General features: G+C 40.3%; 1 protein-coding gene across 1 annotated transcript in view; it reads left to right on the forward strand.

Annotated features, from left to right (window-relative positions):
* KPNA1 (karyopherin subunit alpha 1) overlaps nucleotides 1-23,651 on the forward strand; it is a 77,912-nt gene that overhangs the window by 41,286 nt on the left and 12,975 nt on the right. Inside the window, exons 6-11 of the mRNA XM_056109432.1 lie at nucleotides 2,174-2,305; nucleotides 3,271-3,359; nucleotides 3,679-3,778; nucleotides 4,367-4,530; nucleotides 12,797-12,875; nucleotides 21,224-21,349. Of these exons, the coding sequence (XP_055965407.1) occupies nucleotides 2,174-2,305; nucleotides 3,271-3,359; nucleotides 3,679-3,778; nucleotides 4,367-4,530; nucleotides 12,797-12,875; nucleotides 21,224-21,349 (690 nt within the window). The remainder of the gene's footprint in view (nucleotides 1-2,173; nucleotides 2,306-3,270; nucleotides 3,360-3,678; nucleotides 3,779-4,366; nucleotides 4,531-12,796; nucleotides 12,876-21,223; nucleotides 21,350-23,651) is intronic.

Consider the following 23,651-nt stretch of genomic DNA (forward strand, 5'->3'; position numbering starts at 1 on the left):
CTGAAAGGGTATTGTCCATATTACTGAAAGGGTATCATCCATATTACTTTACATCCTTTCAACACTCAGTTTTTGTCAGAGTGATCATTTCCAACTATCATTGTCATAGTGTTCCCTTCTCTCTAACTGCATTCCCCACTCCCTTTGTGGCAAGCTTCCTAACATGGACTGGTCCTCCCGGCCCTCATTTCTGTGGTCGTTGGTATTCTCTTATTATGTTTTATTTTTATTTCCTGCAAATAAGTCTAATCATTCTGTTTGTCCCTCTCCCTCTTGACTTATTTCACTCAGCATAATGCTCTCCATTTCCATCCATGTATAAGCAAATTTCAATACTTCATTTTTTCTAATAGCTCTGTAGATTTCCATTATGTAGATTTCCATAGTTTATTTATCCATTCATCTGTTCTCAGGCACTCGGGTTGGTTCCGTTATTGTGAATCATGCAGCAGTAACATAGCAGTGCAGATGACATTTCTACATTGTGTTTTTGGGGATCTAAGATATATTCCCAGGAGGCATTCCCACCAGCATGCATGAGAATCCCATTCACTCCACATCTAAATCATCGTTGGTTGTTGTTTCTGATGTGTGCCACAGTCTCTATGGTGAGAGATGATACTTTGTTGTTTTGATTTATATCTCCCTGATGATCAGTGATGTAGAGCATTTTTTCATGTGCCTTTGGCCATTTTTATTTCTTCTTTGAGGAAGTTTCTGTTCATCTCTTCTCCCCATTCTTTAAGTAGAGTTGTATGTTTATTTATTGAAAACTTCTACCAGTGCTTTCTATATCTTGGATATTAAAACCCTAATGTGATGAATGTTGGGTAAATAATTTTTCCCATTCCATGGGGCTATCTTCCTGGTCATTGTTTCCTTTGAAGTGCAGAATCTTCTTAGTTTAATGTAGTCCCATTTGTTTTATCTTTGCTTCCACCTGCTTGGTTAGTGGAGTTTTATCCTTGAAGATGCCTTTGGCTTTGGTGTCACAGAGAGTTCTGCTAAGTTTTCATCTGTGCTGTATGGATTCAGGTCTCTATCAAGGTCTTTAATCCATTTTGACTTTTGTACAAGGCATTAGAAAGAGGTTTGAATTTATTTTTTTGCATGTAGCTGACCAGTTTTCCCAAAACCATTTGTTGAGAGGCTTTCTTTGATCTACCTCATAATTTTTTGCTCCTTTATCTAAGATTAACTTAGGGTCTCGCTTCATTCCTGAACCACACTGTTTTAATTACTACTGCTTCGTAATACAGTTTGAAGTTGTGAAAAGTAATCTTCGTTTTCCCAAGAATTGTGTTAGCTATTTGCAAGAGGTGGGGGTGGGGCGTAGATTCTTACTGCATTTCTAGCAACTTTTTTCCCCCTCATTTTTGGGGGAGAGGGATGGCAAGAATTGAATCTAGTACATCACACTTGCAGGGCAAGTGCCCTCCCATTGAGCTGCATCCATGTTTATAACAACCTTTGAAAAGATACTTTTTGCTTATTAGGCAGCTAACCCCATTTCAATCCCTGACACTAAAGTATTTCATTTCTTTTTCCAGAAGTTTGTAAGTTTACAGTGGAAAAATGTTTTTTCTTTCCTTTTCATACACCCTTATCTCTCAGTATAGGTAACAATTTACAATTTATCATGACTCCTAAGGAAACTCTAGTCATTGCATATGTTCCTTTCAAACCCTTTTAGAAAGTATTTTGTGATACCTTATTTGCGTTTGTGTGTGTGTGTTGGGGGGGGGGGGGGGGAGTGAAGTCCCACACCTGGTGCTCAGAACTTACTCCTGGTTCTGCACTCAGGAATCACTCCTGGCAGGACTCAAGGGACTATAAAGGGTGCTGGGGATCAAATCTAGGTCAGCCATGTGATGTGGTACCTTAATAATTTAAATTTAAAAGTTTATTTCTTGGGTGATCATTTCATATCTGCATATATTCTTTTTCTCGTCTCATGTCAAATCTAATTGCATGTGAGGGTTTAGACATCCTGATTATTTCTGTAGGCTGAGGTAATGGTACTGAGAATATTTCTTTGAGAATCAAAGTGTTCAACTGGTAAATTTTAAGCAAATAATGTTAAATTCTTTATTATGTACAGAAAATCTTATTGTTATAATTAACTAAACCATTACATTCTAATAAGATAATGAAATTATTTTTATCTTTATAGTTTGAATCAGCTTGGGTACTGACAAATATTGCTTCAGGAAATTCTATTCAGACCCGGATTGTGATTCAGGCAGGAGCTGTGCCTATCTTCATAGAATTGCTCAGCTCAGAGTTTGAAGATGTCCAGGAGCAGGTAAAATAAATTAAGAGAATTAAGTGAAAAAATGTAATTTTTGGCTTTTTGGGCCACCGCCAGCAGTGTTCAAAGGTTACTCATGGTTTTGCACTCAGGAGTGACTCCTGGTGGTGCTCAGGGGACCATATGAAGTGCTGGGGATCAAGTCCTGGGTCACTCATGTGCAAGGCAAATGTCCTACACGCTGTCATATTGCTCCAGCCCTGGTTTGGTTTTATATTCGATGTAGAACTAAGCTTCACACTTGGTCATTACAGTTACATTGTATATTAGAGGATGTGTTCTAGAAAACTAGACTTAGCCAAATAGAAAATTATTATAGAAAATTACATGGTGAATATTGGTAAAATGTCTTCTAAGTACAAAACCTTACTTTCCTTGTAATTTGAAAAGTTTAAGTTTTACTGATATATGTTTAGACTTATATGAGTAATTAATGAGGATTTTTAGTCAGAATATTTTTATGTTGATTAAAGTATAGCAGGTCTTTGATAGATTGGAAAAACAAGTATTTTTAATTGCTGCAAAGTATACCAAGTATTTAATAAAAAATCACCACTAAATGAGTATCATTTTCTTCTAATTTTGAGAAACTTACCTACAATAATTATCCTATAATTCATTGCGTAAATCAGCTGAGTCATTTAAATCTCTTCTCTAAGGACTAAAATAAGGACTTTATGGAATGTTACTTAGGAGTGGGGTTCCCTACAGTAAAGAATGTTGTTAAAAATTAATTCTTCCCATTAATACAGGTTATTACTATGAAGGTTCACATGTAGACTATAGACTGTCATCTCTCAAACCCAAAACTATTTCATTTGCTCCCTAATAGGCTGTTAATAAAGGGCCATATTCAATATATTGATAGCTACTGTATGATTTCCCAAATGACATCTCATGAAAGCATAAATTATGAGAGAAATTATGTAGTCCGTCATTAATGAATAATTCTTTCACAGGCAGTTTGGGCTCTTGGCAACATTGCTGGAGATAGTACCATGTGCAGGGACTATGTCTTAGACTGCAATATTCTTCCCCCTCTTCTGCAGTAAGTTTCTTTTTTTGTTTGTTTTTTTTTTAAGTGATACTAAAATGGGAAGTTGTGTGCAGTTTTAAACATTGGAAATAATTTTAAATTCCTTTGTATTGTTTCTTTTTAAAATACAGATATTTTACTAACTTAGGTTATTTCTTCAGATAACCTATTTTATTTGTGAATTGTGAATCAGATTAAACTTTAATGTTCTAGATAAGAAGTTATTTCAAGGCGTCTGTTTATCACTGTCATGAAAATAATTTAGCTTTTATATTCAGTAGAGATTTATTTATATTTTCTGTAGTTTACCAGTATATAATCATGCTTCTAGGTTATTTTCAAAGCAAAACCGCCTGACCATGACCCGGAATGCAGTATGGGCTTTGTCTAATCTCTGTAGAGGAAAAAGTCCACCTCCAGAGTTTGCAAAGGTAGGGATTATTGTTGTGGGAAAATGGCAAGAAAAGTATAATTAACTGATTAAACACTGCAATCAGGCAGTATGGGAAGGTACATCAACCAATATTAATGTGACCAAAATATTTTTTGATAATATTTAAAAGTATTCAAAACTTTGTTTCTAGGGATAATAAAAACTTTTTACTTTAATTTTGTATAAATTTTTACTGTCTTTAAAAAGTTGTGAAATCTTAAAACCTATCATATTTATTCATAGCAAAATACCTAAAATATAGAATTTTCAACCTTTAGCTCCTGTGATTGTTCCTTTGGTCTACAAAGAATATTTTGACAAGGATTCTTCCTCTGAGCTTTAGTATTAAGCTTTGCTCTCAGGAATTATTTTCTTCGGCTCTGACTATATCATCAGAGTAATAGCAAAGCCAATGATAGTATTTTTCAAAGATGGAAGTACAGTTTTGGCTCTTATAACTCAACACTGCAAATATTAATCACTCCAAATCAGGTGTGTACCTGATTACTGTCCTTGCTTCCCTTCTGGATTTTATACTGTAGAATTTAATAAATTATATTATGATATTGTCTCCCCTTCATCATAGGTTTCTCCTTGCTTGAATGCGCTTTCCTGGTTGCTGTTCGTTAATGACACTGATGTACTGGCTGATGCATGCTGGGCCCTCTCATATCTGTCTGATGGACCCAATGATAAAATTCAAGCGGTCATTGATTCAGGAGTTTGTAGAAGACTTGTGGAGCTGCTGATGTAAGATATCTTTAAGGGCCTGTTTCTAATCTTTTGACTATGTGTTTTTTATTGCTGAGAATCAAATAGTGTTTTACAGTCGGTTTACTTTGCTCTAGGAGTCTTTATTACGTGTTTATATTGACCTCATAAATTTGTGGGTTTTGAGGTTCATAAAGACCCTCTCCTCTATAACTTTATATTTTAGTCATTTTTTTTTTTTTTGCTGTAGTAGTATTGTTATTTATTCAGCCACTAATTAGGCTGATTGAATTGTGTATGGATTCTACCTTACTTTTTTTTCTTTTTTACAAATTTATTTATTGAATCACTGTGAGAGCAGTTACAAAGCTTTGGAGTTTAAATCTTAGTCATACAATGATGAAACACCTGTCCCTTCACCAGTGCCCATTTTCCACCACCAAAAACCCCAGTATACCCCCCCATTCCACACCCTTCCCCTGCCTGTGGGGCAGATGATTTCTACATTACTCTCTCTCTACTTCGATTTCATTCAATATTTCAACCCCAGACCCACCTTATTATTTGGGATTTTACCCAACACTCAGATCTGCCGAAAAGGCAACTGTAGACAATTTGTTTTCTATTGCTGGTTATGAATAACATATGATGTCACGTGGCCACAGTAGTGGTCACACAATTTTGGAATTCCAAAATTTTAACAATTAAATCTGGAGGGATTTCTGCCAAACCTGCTGGGTTCCAAGATTTGTTCCTGAGTCTCTGGGATCATGGCCGTTAAGCAGTTTGATTAGCAGATACAGAGGCCGTTCGTGGGCGGCGACTCAGGGTTTCATTGGGGCAGGGAGGAATCGGCTGGCTCTACCGCTATCCCGTGAGGCCCTGCGGTCTCGTCACTGCAGGCCCAAACCTGACTGTCCAATGGCCTCTAGAGGATGGTGGCCACTTAGCCACCAACGGGGAGCAGGTGGAGAGACAGCACCCTTTCTCCCCTGGGGTGGCCCGGCACCAGTAACTATTGCGAGGACCAGTCTCATCTCTGCCAAAAACCGCTGGGTTCCAATATTTGTTTCTGAGTCTCTGTGATCATGGCCATTAAGCAGCTTGATCAGGAGCCAGAGAGGCCATTCATAGGCGGTGACTGGGGAGTCTTATTGGAGCAGGAAGGAATGGGCCGGCTCCACCCACATCCCGAGGCCCCACGTGTCTTGTCACAGCGGGCCCAAACCTGTCTGTCCAATGGCCTCTGGAGGATGGCGGCCACCGAGCTGCCAGTGGGAACAGGCCAAGGCACAAAACCTATTCCCACCCTGTGGTGACCTGGCGCCAATAACTCTGGGGACCAGACACATTTCTGCCAAAAGCCTCTGGGTTCCAAGATTTGTTTCTGAGTCTCTGGGATCATGGCCATTAAGCTGTTTGATCAGGAACCAGAGAGGCCATGCCTCCAATTACATAGCTGAGCCAGAGGTGGTTTGTGGGTGTCTCCCACATACCTAACTTTTGATTGTTTACTTTCTTGGTAAACTTGGCCCCAAGTTTTGGGGGTCTGGCCAAAGGTACAGCAGCAATTTTGGGGTATCCGAAAGTCTGATGGTGCCATCAGTCTGCTGATACACTTGCCTCATAGGTATAGATTGACCTGCTGGTGGCACCATACCCCCTACTTTAGTCATGTTTAACTCCGTCAAATCTTGAAGTAAATGTGAAAGGACAGGCAGTTTTTGAGAAAATTGATTAGTCTCATTTAAGGAGAAAAGATTTTAAAGGAAAGTGAAAGAATATTAACTTATTTAGTCTGAAATAAAGATTTATTATCGCTCCAAATTTATAAAGAGTTTATGGAGGGTTGTCGAATCTATAAGCCACCTGTGGTTTACTAGAGTTAGTTTACTATTTAAAATGTTTCTTTTTCAAGTTTGGTTGTTGAAGTATTTTATTTCACTGTGCACCAGACTGATACCAGTAGTTCTTTTGATTGGCCTTAAACTCCATGAAAGAGGCAGAAAGAAATTCCACCATCCTTTTTCAAGAGCCATTGACAAAGTGGGAAGTTAATGGAACTTAAGACTGATAGGATCTGAATTATCCCATTTATAACTAGCTGTTTGACCTTGGAAAATATTAATTTTGAGTTCCTCATCTTAAATGAGGCATATTGTTGAAGTAACCTATTTCAGAGAGCTGATAATTGGAAATAAAAATATGAGTTAAAAAGAGGGAGGTTCTTACCGTCTTAGAATAAAGAAATTGATTGTAAAACCAGCAACATTAAAAGATAAAAAAGTGTTCAGGGAAAATACATATTAATAACAGGACTGCTGTTAGCACATTTAAAATTAGTCTAACCTGCAATAAGAATTCCTTTCCTTGGGCTGGAAAGGTAGTACAAGGGTTAAGGCACTTAACTTTGAATGTAGCTATCTGTGGTTCAATCCCAGGTCCTCTGAGTATAGCCAGGAATGGTCCAAAGCCAAGAATAAGCCCTGCATACTGATGGCAGCCCAAAAATTAAAAATAAAGGTCAGAGTTTATCATTAAATTCTTGCTTTTAAAAATAATGTCCGTGTCTAGCATAATTTTAGTAAGTAGCTAAGCAAACCACGGTTCCTAAAAGGGGAAAAAGTGTGTTTCACATAGAGACACACTTAGGGACAGGAGGGAAACTGGGGACATGGTGGTGCGAAATGTACGCATGGTTAAGGGATTAGTGATTGAACATTGTAGGACTGAAACTCAATTCTGAACAACTTTGTAACTTTGTAGTTCAATGATTTCCTAAATTAAAAAATTTTTAAAAAGTTGCTAAGGAACATTCCATACTGTGAAGCTTCTTTTGAAAAATAACCTTTGTGTGGATGAATATTTCTGTTCCCCTCCATACTTTTGAGTTAATCAGTCTTAAAATGAGTGTACCTAAAATAGTAAAAATAGTATATTTTTATTTTGACTTGGATTATCTTGTTTGAAGTTAGACATTTTTCAAATATAAATTTAGTCTTTATGGGAAGCTACTAAACAGTAGCTCTATAGCAGTGTTGTGTCCCCCCTCCCCCACCCCCCATTGTTCATCAATTTGCTTGAGCAGGCACCAGTAACGCGTCTCTATTGGGAGACTTGTTACTGTTTCCGGCATATCAGAATACGTCACGGTAGCTTGCCAGGCTTTGCCGTGCGGGCGGGATACTCTCAGTAGCTTGCTTTTCTCTCCGAGAGGAGTGAAGGAATCAAACCTCGGTCAGACACGTGCAAGACCCTACCTACTGTGCTATCACCCTGGCCCCTACTAAACAGCACTGTAGTGCTGTCCCGTTCATCAATTTTCTCTAGCGGGCACCAGTAACTTCTCACAACAAATTGTGAGACTTGTTACTGTTTTTGGTATATTGAATACGTCACGGGGAGCTTGCCAGGCTTTGCCATGCGGGCAAGAAACTCTTGGTAGCTTGCCAGGCTCTCCAAGAGGGGCAGAGGAATTGAACCAGGGTCAGCCACGTCGGCCGTGTGCAAGGCAAACACCTTACCTGTTGTGCTATCGCTCCAAACAGTACCAAATAAAAATTCAGGTGCATGTATCTTCTAGACTTAGAGGTAATGCACACATATATGTGCTTTGAAGCACTGCAGCTTTGTTTGAAATAGCAGATGACTGCAAACAATGTAAATAACTATCAGCAGGAGGAGTGATCTGGTAAACTGGAGTCTCCCAGCCACGGAAAGCAGTATAATCATTGACAAAGAATGTAGTGGCTCTTTAACATTAAAAAACAAGATGCAAAGTCATTTGTAAGGTATAATACCATTCAATTAAAAAATGCAGTTAAAGGGGGTATGGTGCCACCAGCAGGTCAATCTGTACCTGTGAGGTGAGTGCATCAGCAGCCTGATGGCAATGTCAGACTTTCAGATACCCCAAAATTGCTACTGTGCCTTTGGCCAGACCCCAAAAACTTGGGGCAAAGTTTACCAAGAAAGTAAATGGCCAAAAGTTAGGTATGTGGGAGACACACCCACAAACAACCTCTGGCTCAGCTCTATACTTGGAGGCGTGGCCTCTCTGGTTCCTGATCGAACTGCTTAATGGCCATGATCCCAGAGTCTCAGAAATGAATCTCAGAACCCAAAGGCTTTTGGCAGAAATGCTTCCTGTTCGTGCAGTAGGTTACTGGTGCTGGGCCACTCCAGGTGGGACTAGGTTTCATGCCTTGGCCTTTTCCCCCTGGCGGCCTGGTGACCACCATCCTCCAGAGGCCACTGGACAGTCAGGTTTGGGCCTGCAGTTACGAGACACACGGGACCTTACCACATGGAGGGTGGAGCCGACTCTTTCTCCCCATCCCCGAGTCACCGCCTACAAACGGCCTCTCTGGCTCCTGATCAAATTGATTGATAGCCATGATACCGGAGACTCAGAAACAAATCTTGAAACCCAACGACTTTTGGCAGAAATGCATCTGGACTGCCTATAAGGTGGCCGCCAGCTCAGAGCTTATTGGAAAGCCAGGTATGAACCGGTGGTGGCGGGGCAACTGCAGTCTCATTGGAAGGGAGGCGGTACCGGCTCGTCCTTCACATCCTACCGAGACCACGAGTTGCCCCCCACAAGCGGCTCTCTGGCACGGCGATGGCCCCAGAGGCATAAGGACTTAATCCAGAGCCTGGAAGCTTGTGGCAGAAAAGTGAATGGACTATGCGTTAAACTACAGCGCCATTCCTCCCCCAGGAGGGAAAGGGTGTTGCTCACTTCCGCCTTTTCCCCCCCACTGGCAGCAAGGTGGCCACCACCTCAGAGCTTATTGGAAAGCCAGATATGAGCCGGCGGTGATGGGGTAACTGCAGTCTCATGGAAAGGAGGGTGGTACCGGCTCATCCTTCATGCCCTACCAAGGTCACAAGTTGCCCCCCACAAGTGGCTCTCTGGCATGGCCATGGCTCCAGAGGCGAAAGGACTTAATCCAGAACCCAGCAGCATGCGGCAGAAAAGTGAATGGACCATGCATTAAACTACGGCGCCATGCCTCCCCGGGAGGGAGAGGGTGTTGCTCCCTTCCGCCTTTTCCCCCACTGGCAGCAAGGTAGCCGCCACCTCAGAGTTTATTGGAAAACCAGGTATGAACTGGCAGTGATAGGGCAAATGCAGTCTCATGGGAAGGGGGTCTGTACCGGCTCGTCCTTCACGCCCTACCGAGGTCATGAGTTGCCCCCCACAAGCAGCTCTCTGGCACGGCCATGGCTCCAGAGGCAAAAGGACTTAGTCCAGAGCCCAGCAGCTTGCAGAAGAAAAGTGAATGGACCATGCATTAAACTATGGCGCCATGCCTCCCCAGGAGGGAGAGAGTGTTGCTCCCTTCTGCCTTTTTCCCCCCTGGCAGCAAGGTGGTCACCACCTCAGAGCTTATAGGAAAGCCAGGTACGAGCTGGCGGTGATGGGGCAACTGCAGTCTCATGGGAAGGGGGGCGGTACCAGCACGTCCTTCACACCCTACCGAGGTCATGAGTTGCCCTCCACAAGCGGCTCTCTAGCACGGCCATGGCTCCAGAGGCAAAAGGACTTAGTCCAGAGCCCAGCAGCTTGCAGAAGAAAAGGGAATGGACCATGCGTTAAACTACGGCGCCATGCTTCCCCAGAAGAGAAAGGGTGTTGCTCCCTTCCGCTTTTTTCCCCCCCTAGCAGCAAGGTGGCCGCCGCCTCAGAGCTTATAGGAAAGCCAGGTATGAGCTGGCGGTGATGGGGCAGCTGCAGTCTCATGGGAAGGGGGGGCGATACCAGTACGTCCTTCTTGCCCTACCAAGGTCACGCGTTACCCCCCACGAGCGGCTCTCTGGCACCTCCATAATACCAGACACACAGAAACCAATCTCGTAATTATCTGGCTCTTTGCAGGAATCCAAAATCGTGGCCACGTGACATTATATGATTCTCATAATCAGCTATAGAAAACAAAGTTTTTCACAATGCCTTTTCAGCAATTCTGATTGTTTGGGGGAAAATTCTAAACAATAATGGTGCATCTTTTCTCGAAGTAATGAATGTAATCAATGTAGAGAAGAGTTAAGTAGAAATCATCTGCCTCACAGGCATTTGGAGGGGTGGGAGGGGGGTATACTCGGGTTCTTGGTGGTGAAAAATGAGTACTGGTGAAGGGAAAGGTGTTTGATCATTGTATGACCAAGACTTAAACCTGAAAGCTTAGTAACTTTTCCCACAGTGATTAAATAAATAAATATAAAAAGAAAAAAATTTAGCGATAGCACAGCGGTAGGGCGTTTGCCTTGCACGCAGCCAACATGACCGACCCGAGTTCAATTCCTCCACCCCTCTCGGAGAGCCTGGCAAGCTACCGAGAGTATCTCGCCCGCACGGCAGAGCCTGGCAAGCTCCCCGTGACGTATTCGATATGCCAAACACAGTAACAACAAAAATCTCCAATGGAGACATTACTGGGCCCGCTCGAGCAAATCGATGATCAACGGGAGGGCCTTTACTTTTTTACTTAAGGTGGAGTTTATGCCCAATTCAATCAGCTAATCAGTGACTGAATAAATAGCAGTCGATTGCCTCGAGCAGGCCCCAGTAACGTCTCTTTCATCCTAGCCCTGAGATTATATTCATGGCTCTTTAGGAGAATGAGACCCATCATTGTTACTGGTATTTGGCATATTTGGTAGGCCACGGGGAGTTTGCCAGACTCTGCCCTGTGGGCAGGCTACATTCGATAGCCTGCAAGTTTGTCCAAAGAGGAATGAGATAATAAGATGTCGCAAGGTCAACCTAAAGTCAACCTGCAGCAAATAGCAGTACTCCTACAAAAAATATGCAATTAAATTCTGTGCATACAAATATACCTACATGATAAGCAGCTATCTTGAGAGTTGTATAACAAAAAAAGAAAAAGGAAAACAAATGAAAATGGTCAAGGGATATACTTGTAATTTTATTGACTAATTATTTAAAAAATCAAAGACAAATGAATTTGTACATTAGCTAGTTCCTTAAAAAATGAAGTTAATCCGCCTGTCCCCACTTGCGGTGGCAACATGGTGGCCTGCATCTTTTAGAGCCTAATGAACAGCCAGGTATGAGACTGCATTGACGAGACACGTGGGGCCTCATTGGATGGGGGTGGAATCGGCCCTGCTCCCCACCATGACAATGCTCCGGATTGCCATCCTCAGACGCCCCCTCCGGCTTTTGAATGACCATGATCCCAGAAGCACACACCAATCTTGGAACCCAGGGGCTTCTGGCAGTAATCCCTCTAGGCTTATTACTAAAATATCAGAAATCCAAATTCGCGTGGCCGCTATGTGGCCACATGACATCATATGCTCTTCATAATCAGCAATAGAAAACAAATTATCTAGTGATGTCTTTCTGGCAGGTCTGAATGTTGGGGAAAATTCCAAATAACAATGTTTTGTCTTTTGTCGTAATATTGAATGTGATCAACGTCGAGAGAGTAAAGTGGAAATCTGCCACACAGGTTGGGGGGTATACTGGGATTCTTGGTGTGGAAAATGTGCACTGGTAAAGGGACAGGTGTTTGATCATTGTATGACCGACCGAGACTTGAACTGAAAGACTTTTTGACTGTTCTCACGGTGATTCAATAAATAAAATTTTTTTTAAAAAAAGACCCAATATTGTTATTTAGAATCTTTAAAAAATGAAGTTAAAATGGACCAAACATGATAACCTCTCAGTATCTGTATTGCAAATCATAATACCTAAAGGTAGAGAAAGTATGGGGAATATTGTCTGCCATTAAACCAGTGAGAGGGTGGGAAAGGTGGGGTATACCAGGGATATTGATGGTGGGGTATGTGCACTGGTGGAGGGATGGCTGTTTGATCATTGTGTGATTATAACCCAAACATGAAAGCTTGTAACTATCTTATGGTGATTCAATAAAATTTTTTTAAAAAATGAAGTTAAAAATGGTGCTGAATACTAAACTCAATAAAATGAAAGTGTTGTGTAAATGTTAATTGAGAGTTGATGTGGCTCTCCATATCAGCAGCTATAGAGGACCAAGTAACAGTCTTTATTAAAAATCTTTATTTTTTTTTTTTATTTTTTGAAGTAGCAGCTAATGGAATGATAGCTCTTCTATATGGCACCAATTACTCTGTCATCATCATCATCATCATCATCATCATCATCATCTGATCCCTGTAATAGCTAACCAACTACCTTAATTACCTTTCTGTCACATATTTTTTAGTGTGGATTTCAGCCCTAAGAAAAGGGAAGAATACAGAGAATAGAACTGTTGGCTATTATATTTCTTTTTTATGGTTTCAGGCATAATGATTATAAAGTGGTCTCTCCTGCTCTGCGGGCTGTGGGAAACATTGTCACAGGAGATGATATCCAGACACAGGTACTGATAAATTTATTGGTAGCTGGTAACTTTTCTTTCAGGAACAATATTCTGAACTTCATGATTATTTTTGTTAGAGTACTTCATATTAATGGAAAAATTTTTACTTTGTTTTATCAATATTTGTGTAAAATGTTAGCGTGGGCAGCTACTTTTTAATACCTTCACTGTCTAATAATATCGAATCCCCATTACATAATTGATCTTATAGTCAGATGGATTTATTTCCCATTACTACATGAATTAATTGTGAGGATCCAAGTGACATTCTTTCTGTTTCTATCATTTTCATCTTCTCTCTAATAGTTTCCTCATTTTTGTATGGTTGCGTCTCCTCTATAAGTAAGGATTCTTACCTCCTACTTCTATCACTCTATCGCATTCCATGCAACATACATTTCAAAATGTATTACTCATCATGGATTATTATAATTAACTTCCTGATTTTCAGGGATATTGGCAGTTATCTTTAAATTTATCTTAGGTGTCTAAAGTACTGAAATGCTTCTGATCTCTTGCATCAGCCAGGTGCCCTTAACTAGCTACTTTTTCTCTATGGTGGTTCTCCAAGTAACAATTCTTCAGTCTTATGTATTGTCTTTAAAAAAATCTTTTATTGTAGTTTAGATTAATGGTTAAAATAGTATTTATGTTTATAATATTGATGTTCAAAGTTGACTGCACCACATCACCACTGCAGTGGCCCTTCATTAACTCTCCTTTTTATCATTTTTAATTTGATCTTCATTTTTTTAATAAGTTACAAAATAAGTTTTATAATTCAAGGCAAGGAGTTTGATTGTTTGATACTGTTTACTCCCTATTTTTGTCTCTGTACTTCACAGATAAGTTGATCTTAATAACTTCAGCCGTCAGATTTGTGCATATAAGTGAGAATTAGATTTTCACCTTAGCTCTGTTTTGTGCCCCATCTATCTCTACCTTCACCCACTTTGCCTTTTCCTTCCCTTGGTGGTTGTGATGACCTGGTGTGATTTGACACTCTTGGTTATGATAATTGCTGGGGATCAAACATTTTGTTGCAGCATTAACATTCTCAGCCATAGTGCTTACCCAGGCTTGGACAGTTGTGCTTTTGTACATTCTGTTTCTAATCCTTGCCAGTGATTTTTGTGGTGTTTAGATTCTTAGTAGGGAGCGCATACTTTAGTGTACATCTGTAGTGACAGGAGGTCAGATACTTTAGTTACAGTGCCTTGCTACAAGATGTGCCTGAAGGATCTCACTCTATTGCGGCAGGAGAGGTCCAAACAGCAGTACTGCTGAGCCATACTCTGCACATGTCTGCAGCACTGGAGATTGAAATTGTGGTTTCATACTTGCAAGGCAAACCTGTTTTGGCTGTCATGCCATCCACTGGACCCATTTAGCTCTTTTTCTGTTGTTCTTCGTTTTCATTTTAGGCATCATGTTTTATTGCTAATAATAGAGTTTTATGCATGAAACCACACCCTTTTTCAGAGTGTCCACTTCCCTTGATCCTAATTCCATTCTTTCCCACACTCCTACTAGTCTTTCCAATCCCCTCACTCCCAAAGGCTCCCCTAAAGAGATCTGAAGACCAGATCACAGTTTCTGTTGCCCTTTGGGTATACTTTTTACTCCAACTTTGTTCCTTTATATTTCAAGTAAGAGATAATTGTTATGATTGTTGATAACTGTCCCTCTCCTGACTGTCTTCACTCAGCATAATACTCTCCAGCTCCGTTAACTTGCAGTAGATTGTAGGATTTTAACTTACAGTTGCGTATTCCATTGTGTATATGCACCATGGTTTATTTATTTATTTATTTATTTTAGTTCTCTCATCTTAGATGCTTGGATTGTTTCCAGATCTTGGCTAATGTAATTTGAGCTTGAGTGAACATAATGCATATGTCTTTTCTAAATGACTGTTTTAGGACGCTTGGGGAAGATGCCAGGGGTGGAATTGTTGGGTCACAGTGAGGTTCAATTCCTACATTTTTTTATTTTTGTTTTTGTCTTTGGGCTACACTTGGCTGTTCTCGGGGCTTACTCCTGGATCTGTGCTCAGAGATCATTCGTGGAGATGCTTGGGGACCATATGGGGTGCTGGGGATCAAACCCGGGTTGCTGCATGCAAAACAAATATCCTGTGCTGCTGTTCTGTCTCTCTGGCCCCTCAATTCCTAGTTTTTTGAGACTTGTTCATATTGTATTACAGAAAGGCTGGACCCATCAACATTTCCACCAGTAGAGAATGAGGGTCCTTTTTTCTCATGTCTTCACCTCCAATTGTTTTTTGTCTTATGTTTCAATTGCACTGGTGTTAAGAGACTTTATTGTTTTGATTTACGTTTCCCTGATAGGTGATAATAGAACATTTTATTTTCACATACGTTTGGGCATTTGTTATGTCTTTGAGGAAGTTTCTCTTAATCTCACACCACCTTCATTTTCAGTTTTTTGTGGAATTTCATTTTTATGGTGCTTTGTATAATTTCATTTTTATATGGTGCTTTTTATACTAGGTCTTGGAGCTGGAGCGATAGCACAGCGGGTAGGGCGTTTGCCGTGCATGTGGCCGACCCAGGTTCGAATCCCAGCATCCCATATAGTCCCCTGAGCACTGCCAGGAGTAATTCATGAGTGCAAAGCCAGGAGTAACCCCTGAGCATCGCCAGGTGTGACCCAAAAAGCAAAAAAATTAAAAAAAAAACATAAGATACTAGATCTTTATCAGATGAATATTGGCAAAGATTCTCTTCCAGTGTGTGGAATACCTTTTTCTTTTGGTTCTCATTTCTTTAGTGGTACAGAAACTTTAGTTTATTTGGTTTGGGGACCACACCTGGTGGTGGTCAGGGCTGACTCCCAGCTCTCCCTTCAGGTACCACTTGTGGTGGAGCATGGACTGCCAGAGATCAAACCTGAGTTGGCCGCATTCAAAAGAAGCTCCCTGACCACTGTCCTAAGCTCTGGCTACAATTTTTAGCTTTCGGTAGTCTCCTTTGTTTATTTTTGCTTCTATTTGCTTGGCCTATGGCATTGAGATATTGAAGGTAGTTCTTGCTGGAATGTCATGGAGTATTGTACCTATGTTTTCCTTGATAGTAATTTATGAATTCAGGTTCGATACTCCGCCCCTCTCAGGAGCCCGGCAAGCCACCAAGAGTATCTCACTGCACGGCAAAGCCTGGCAAGCTACCCATGACGTATTCGATATACCAAAAACAGTAACAACAAGTCTCACAATTTGTTGTGAGATGTTACTGGTGCCCGCTCAAGCAAATTGATGAACAATGTGAAGACAGTACTTTAGTTCTACTAAGGCCTTTAATGCACTTTTTTTTTTTAATTTTTATTAGTGAAACATTATGAGGTACAGTTGCAGACTTACAGATTTTTGTGCTTGGGTTTCAGTTATACAATGATTGAGTACCCATCCCTCCACCAGTGCCCATTCCCCACCTCCAATGCTCCCAGCATCCTTCCCACCCCCCCATTCCACCCCACCCTTGTGGCAGGGCATTCCCTTTGGTTCTCTCTCTCTCTCTCCTTTTGGGTGCTGTGGTTTGCAAAAGAGGCATTGAGTTGCAATCATGTTCCGTCTATAGTCTGCTTTCAGCATGCATCTCTCATCCTGGGAGGATCCTCCAAACACCCTTTACTTGGTGCTCCCCTCTCTATCTGAGCTGCCTTCTATCCCAGCTTGTGTGGCTGGCCTCCAAGCCATGGAGTAAACCTCCTGGTACTTATCTTGGCTATTTTTGGGTGTTAGTCTCCTATTTTGTTACTTTATGTTCCCCAGATGAATGTCTGTCCCTCTCTTTCTGACTCATTTAACTTAGCATGATACTTTCCATGTAGTACCACTGTATGTAAATTTCATGACTTTATCTTTTCTAGCAGCTGCATAGTACTCCATTGTGTAGAGGTACCAAAGTTTCTTTAACCAGTCGTCTGTTCTCGGGCACTTGGCTTTTTTCAAAATAGATTTTGGCTATTGTGAATAGTGCAGCAGTGAACGTAGAAGTGCAGATGTCATTTCGACTGTACTTTTTTGCCACTCTAGGATATATTCTCAGAAGTGGTACTGCTGCATCAAATGGGAGCTCAGTGTCTAATTTTTTGAGAATAGTCCATACTATTTTTCAGAAGGGCTGAACCAGTCATCATTCCCACCGGCAGTGAAGGAGAGTCCCTTTCTCGCCACATCCACGCCAACACCAGTTGCTTTTGTTCTTTTGAATGTGAGCCAGTCTCCGTGGTGTGAGATGATATCTCATTGTTGTTTTGATCTGCATCTCCCTGATGATTAGTGATGTAGAGCATTTTCTCATGTGCCTTTTAGCCATTCGGATTTCTTCTTTGGGAAAGTTTCTGTTCATTTTATCACTCTATTTTCTGCTGGGGTTAGATGTTTTCTTCTTGTAGAGTTCAACCAGTGCTTTGTATATCCTTGATATCAACCCTTTATCAGATGGGTATTGGGTAAATATCGTTTCCCATTCTGTAGATTGTCTTTGTATTCTGGTTGCTGTATCTTTTGAGGTTAATGCACTTTTTTTTTACTTGACTTCTATGCATGGTGTTAGAAAGGGATCCACACTCATTTCTCACCCCCATGCGATTGGCCAGTGATTACAGTATCATTTGTTGAAGAGGCCTTTTTTGCTCCACTTCATACTTCTTGTTTCTTTATTAGAGATTAGCTGTCCATATATCTGAGTGTCTATCCTTATTCCAGTACTATCCTGTTTTGATAATTACAGCTTTATAACTTTTTTTGAAGTTGGGGCTAGAGAATCCTCCCACCTTCTTGTTTTTGTAGGATTGCTTTAGCTCTACGAGTGGGGGTTTGGGAATTACGAATTTCGGAGTGTTTGATCTATGTCTTCAAAAATGTCATGGATATTTTAATAAGGACTGCATTGAATTTGTATAATGCTCTGGGTAAGATTGTAATGTTGACAGTATTGAACCATCCTAAACATGAACAGGGGGTGCATTTCCATTTTCTCATGTCCTCTTTTATTTCTTTTAGTAGTGATGTATAGGCTGGTGCGATAGCACAGTGGTAGGGGTTTGCCTTGCATGCAGACAGCCTGGCTGAGTCGGGTTCAATACCTCTGCCCTTCTCGGAGAGCCCGGCAAACTACCCGTGACGTATTCAGTATGCCAAGCACAGTAAAAACAAGTCTCACAATGGAGATGTTACTGGGCCCACTTGAGCAAAACGATGAGCAAAGGAAGAATAGTGTTAGTGATGTATAGCTTTCTTTGTATAAGTCACCTCGTATTAAGCTGATTCACAGAGACTTGATTTTCTGAGGCACATTGTGAATGGGATTCTTTCTTTAATTCTCTCTCCTCTTTTCACTGTTTGCATATAGAAAAGTCATGGATTTCTACCCACTCATTTTGTAGTCTGCTGTTTTACATAAAGTCGGTTGTTTTCTAGGAGCTTCTTTGTAGAGTCATGAGGATTTTCTGTGTATAGTAAAATGTCATCTACAAGTAGTAAAAGTTTAACTTCTTTTCATATGTAAATATCATTCTTCCCTAATTGCTATGGCTCCCAGTTCTATTCTGAATAGTAGAGGTAAGAGTGGGCAGTCTTGTCTTATAACTGATCTTAGAGGGAAATCTTTTAGTTTTTCGCCATAATGTATGATGTTTGCTACAGTCTTGTGGTAAATGGTTTTAACTATGTTGAGGAAAGTTCCTTCAATTCTATTTTATTGAGAGTTTTATCATGATTAGGTGTTGGATCTTGCTAAAAGCTTTCTCTACATCATACTGATAGAATCATACAATTTTTTCTAATCTTTGAAATTAGCGATTGAATTTTTTTTCTAAGGTGTTTTCATCTCAATATGTTTTTTCTGGCTCATTATTTTTCTTTGTATATTTGGATCTCTGGTTGTTCACTCCTTTTGTACCCTAGAGCAATGTGAGTTCCTGGGAGCCACTCACAGCTGTACTTAGGTAATCTGTGCCAAATTGTTCAATGCTCAGTCCTAGTGGTATGACACTGTTTGGTTTTAGCACTATGGAGAATTGTAGTTGGGGCCTTCCACATGCAAAAAGTGCTCTCTAGCCCTTTCAGCCAATCCTAGACCCTTGGCATTTGTTTTTTTATATTCCCTGCCTCAGTTTATACCAACAGTACTCCAAGCCAAAAATCTGGGTAATTAGCTTGCTGCTTCTCTCTCCTTTATTGTGTCTTGTTCCATACAGTATCCCTACTCTTTTCTTACAGTGCTTATTTCAAACATTTCTAGTCCTGTCCCCATAATCACCAGGAGAATGATTATAAAATGAAATTTTAATGTTTTCAATTCTTCTACTTAAACTCTTTATGGCTCCTGTTGTTCTTGAATAGTGTGGAGGATTCTTTAAAGTAGGACACTGTATGTAATGGAATTCTATGCAACAGAATGAAGATGTCTTATGTACTGATCAGGAAAGATGTTGAGGTTTTCTGCATGATTAGAAAGACACAGGGAACAGATAGTGTGTAGAATATGTTGCCATTTGTGCAAAAGATGAGGGCAGGTTGGAAAGGAAAAGAAAACAATATATATGTTTTATTTCTTTCATATAAATTTTCTCTGAAAGAATTCATAGAAATTCATGGAAAATAGCATTGGTTGACTTTGTAGAAAACTAATTACTAGAATAAAATGAAAATGGACTTTTGAAATTTAAGAATTTTCAAATAATGTTAACTATTCAAAAAAAGTTCAACTTCCTTTTATATCATTCTTTTTGCTCTTGGCAGTGTCTATTCATTTTTCAGGTTTGGATATCTTTATTTGCTCCCAGATTGTTTTGGGGAGTGGGGGTAAGAAGGGAATTTGACTACACCAGTGGTACTTAGGATGCCATGTCATGCCAGAGACTGAATCCATACCTCCAGCATGCAAAGCATGCGCTCCAACCCTTTGGGCTCTCTTTCCAACCTGTGAGCACAGTCTTTATGGGATGGAGGAATGGGGCAGGGAATGGTGGCAAAATGTGGAACACACCCAGTGGTGCTCAGAGATAACTCTTGGCAGAGCTTGGGGAACCTTAATGCCATGCTGGAAGTCAGACCAAGTGCTGCAGTATGCAGAGCAAGCACCTGACCTCTGTACTATCTCTCTGCTCCCTGATTGCAGATTTTTAAGTTAGGTGCTCCTCCTTTTATTTTATCCAGCACAGTACCTAAAGATATTCTGACTGATTACTAAAGCCCTTCTTTAATAGTGTCACTATTGTATTCTTTTCTCATTTTTGACTTTATTTAATTTATCTCAACATTCTCTATCAGTGGTGTGTTCTCTTCGCTGTGAAATTCTGTAATTCAAAGTCTTCCCACCCTACTGAGGATTTTTTATTTTTTGATCACTCCCAACTATCTTAACTTTTAACTTTTTATATACTTTTCCAGACCATGTCTTTGAAGTTTGAAAAATTGCATAGTGGCTGGAGATGTAAAAGGCACTTGCCTTTCACATGGACAACCCCAGTTTAATCTCTGGCATCACACATGGTCCCCTGAGTATCACTTGGTGTTGTACCCCTCCCACCAAAAAAAAAAAGCATTTGGGTAGAATGATAGGCCAAGTGATAGAACATATGCCAATCATGTGTGTTGTCCTGCATTTGATCCTGGCCCTTTATTTTATTCGCAAAAGGGTGATTTATTTATTTCATTTTATATTTTTGCATGGGGTGAATTTTATTTGAAAAAGTATGAATTAGGAGTACAAAAGGGTAAACTTAGAGTATAAAGTCTTTATTTCTCAATATTTCTCATTCAGGTGCCTTATGGCCCCTAGTATACCTAGTAAAATAACAGAATACGGATTTTGCAATATATAGTTACTTGTAGAGGCTGGAGTGTCGTGGCTATGGCTATTGCCTTGCATATGGCAGACAGGTTTGGTTTGATCTGAGACACCCAGATTCATGGTCCCCTGAGCCCTGCCAGAAGTCATCCCTGAGTGTAGAGCCAGCAGTAAGCCCTGAGCATTGCTGGGTATGATACCCCACCCCACCCCCAAATAAAAAAGATTTTTGTAAAATTTAATGGGAGACATTTCTCTGCCTGTGTTTTTTTTTGTTTGTTTTTTGTTAAGGGACCACACCTGCCACTGCTTAGGGCTTTCTCTTTGATCTGTGCTTCTGGTGGACTCTGGAACTATAAGAGATACTGGTTATCAAACTCCTGTTTTCTGTGTGCAAGGGAAACACTCTGCCTGCTCTTGTACTATTGCTCCTACTCTTATCTGTATCTTTTCTAAATGTTTTGGGGTCTAGGTGTATTTTTTTTTGACCAGTACAATAAGTAAAAAATTTCAAACTTTTCCTTTTAGGTAATTCTGAATTGCTCAGCTCTGCAGAGTTTATTGCATTTGCTAAGTAGCCCAAAGGAATCTATCAAAAAGGAAGCATGTTGGACAATATCTAACATCACTGCTGGAAATAGGGCACAGATTCAGGTAATCTCAGCACCTGTGTCTTTTCTGTGTTCTTATTGGTGCTTCTTACTTTCCTTTCTGCGTATTTTTTTTTTTTTACTTACCATGGCAGACACAAACTTTTACCATTGTCCCTATGTTTCTTTTGTCTGCTGCTTACTCAATCCTACTGTATAGAGGTCTCTGAAATTTATACCGAGGACTTAGTTTTTTTCCCTTTGCCCCTTGGAAATCAATAAATATATGATTTGTTGGTTTTCCAAGATCTGAAAATTAATATTCTGTGGACTTTATGTTAAACAGATTGGCTTTACTCTTGGTAAGTAAAATATTTATTTTCTAGTAGATGTCCTTGTATCCTTGTATCCTGCCCCCATCCCCCTCAGAGAGCCCATCAAGCTACCTAGGGTATCTGACCCTCATGGCAGAGCCTGGCAAGCTGCCTGTGACATATTCAATATGTCAAAAACAGTAACAATAACGGGTCTCATTCCCCTGACCAGAAAGAGCCCCCAATGCCGTAGCATTGGAATGGACGAGTAAGGAGAGTCTGCTGAAATCTCAGGGTTGGGACGAATGGAGAACGTTACTGCGCACACTCGAGCAAATTGATGAACAGCTGGACAACAAGTGATGCAAGTGATCCTTGTATTGGTTTGCTTCAGTTTTTCTAAACTATGGACACCCTTTTTTTTTTCCCAATGAATTGTCTGCACTACATTCTGAGATTGATAACTTTAGCAAACTTTCTTTAAAATAAAAACCTTTTCAGTCTTCCCAAGCAGTCCTCAGCCTGCCTGTGGGCCTTTTCTGATGATACTGCGCCAACTGGATCAGGTGCTCTAATACTAGGAACTGAGAATGCTGAGCTTCTGGCCGTGCTCTCAGGGCCACTCCAGCAATTTTTATTGATTACCTGACGGTTGACAATTCAAGAATATTGGGAATACAGCCTCATACCTTGATATATCTCTGTCCTACCCCAATTTAAGCACTATAATTCTTTTACTGTTCACCATGATCAGGCTTATTCTTTTCACACCTCTGCTCCTTTTCCTTTGGTAGCTGACATATTTTTCGCTGAGTTCAGGAGTTATTTTCATTTCATTTTACTATTTTATCTATATTCTCCATAGAAATGAAACCATCTGGTGTGTTTATTTTCAGATATAGAGTATTTCACGTAATCACTCCAAGTTATTAATACCATAGATAATTATTTTGAGTGTAGTAGATTTTTCTACATTACCAAGCTCTTATAAACTTTTCAGTTTCTCAATTTTGGGATATAAGAATGGGTATGAATCCATTTTAAGGTTTTGGTGTCTGTTGGTGGTTATTTTTTTTTTTTTTTGGTAAATTTTTAAAAACTTCATGATTTACAATACTGTTAACAAAATGATAGGGTTTCATTCATTCAAGTTTCCACATTACACCGTCATACCCTCCTCAGTGTGTCCCCTCCCTTAGATCCCCACCCCACCCATACCCCATCCATTTCCTCTTCTCCTTGACATGGTAAAGTTCTGTTTTATAGACCAGTTCATTTTTCTGCTGTAGCACTGTAGCACTGTCCTCCCATTGTTCACCGATTTGCTCGAGCAGGCACCAGTAACATCTCACAACAAATTGAAAGATTTGTTGTTACTGTTTTTTGGCATATTGAATAGGTCATGGGTAGCTTGCCGTGCTCTCTGAGAGGAGCGGAGGAATCGAACCCGGGTTGGCTGCGTGGAAGGCAAACGCCCTACCCACTGTGCTATTGCTCCAGCCCATTATTCTGGTACATTCCAAAATACAGAGAAAATAATGTAAGGAAATCTACTGTTAGTATATAAAAAAGATTTAGAAAAAATACTTGTTTAATCTGGGTGGGAGGTAGCAGTTTGGGAATAACATGGCAGCACTGTGAAAGGAAATAGGCAGAATTTTTAATTTTCAATTTTATTTTAATAAAGTTGTTTATAGTAATTGATTACATTCAGTATTTCAGTATCAGTCCCACCACCATTACGTCTTCCCACCACCATTATTTCAAATTTTTCCTACCATCACTCAAGCCTGTGCCGCAGGCAGATGCTAAATAATTTATTTTGTATTGTTTATTATGAATAGTATGAGATGTCTGCAGCCGCAAAAGCAGCCACACCCTCCTGGAATTCTAAAATTTTAAATAATTGGGGTCCAGAGGCATCTCTGTGACATACTTCTTGCTTCTGAGATTCGTTTGTGAATCTCTGGATCATGGCCGTTAGTGCGCTTAAGTGGCGCCAAGAAGGCAGTTCGTGGATGTGACTGCCAGGAAACCGGAAGGGTAGGGAGA

Source organism: Sorex fumeus, unplaced genomic scaffold (assembly GCF_029834395.1).
Source record: "Sorex fumeus unplaced genomic scaffold, SorFum_2.1 ptg000265l, whole genome shotgun sequence".
In the NCBI taxonomy this organism is placed as follows: Eukaryota; Metazoa; Chordata; class Mammalia; order Eulipotyphla; family Soricidae; genus Sorex; species Sorex fumeus.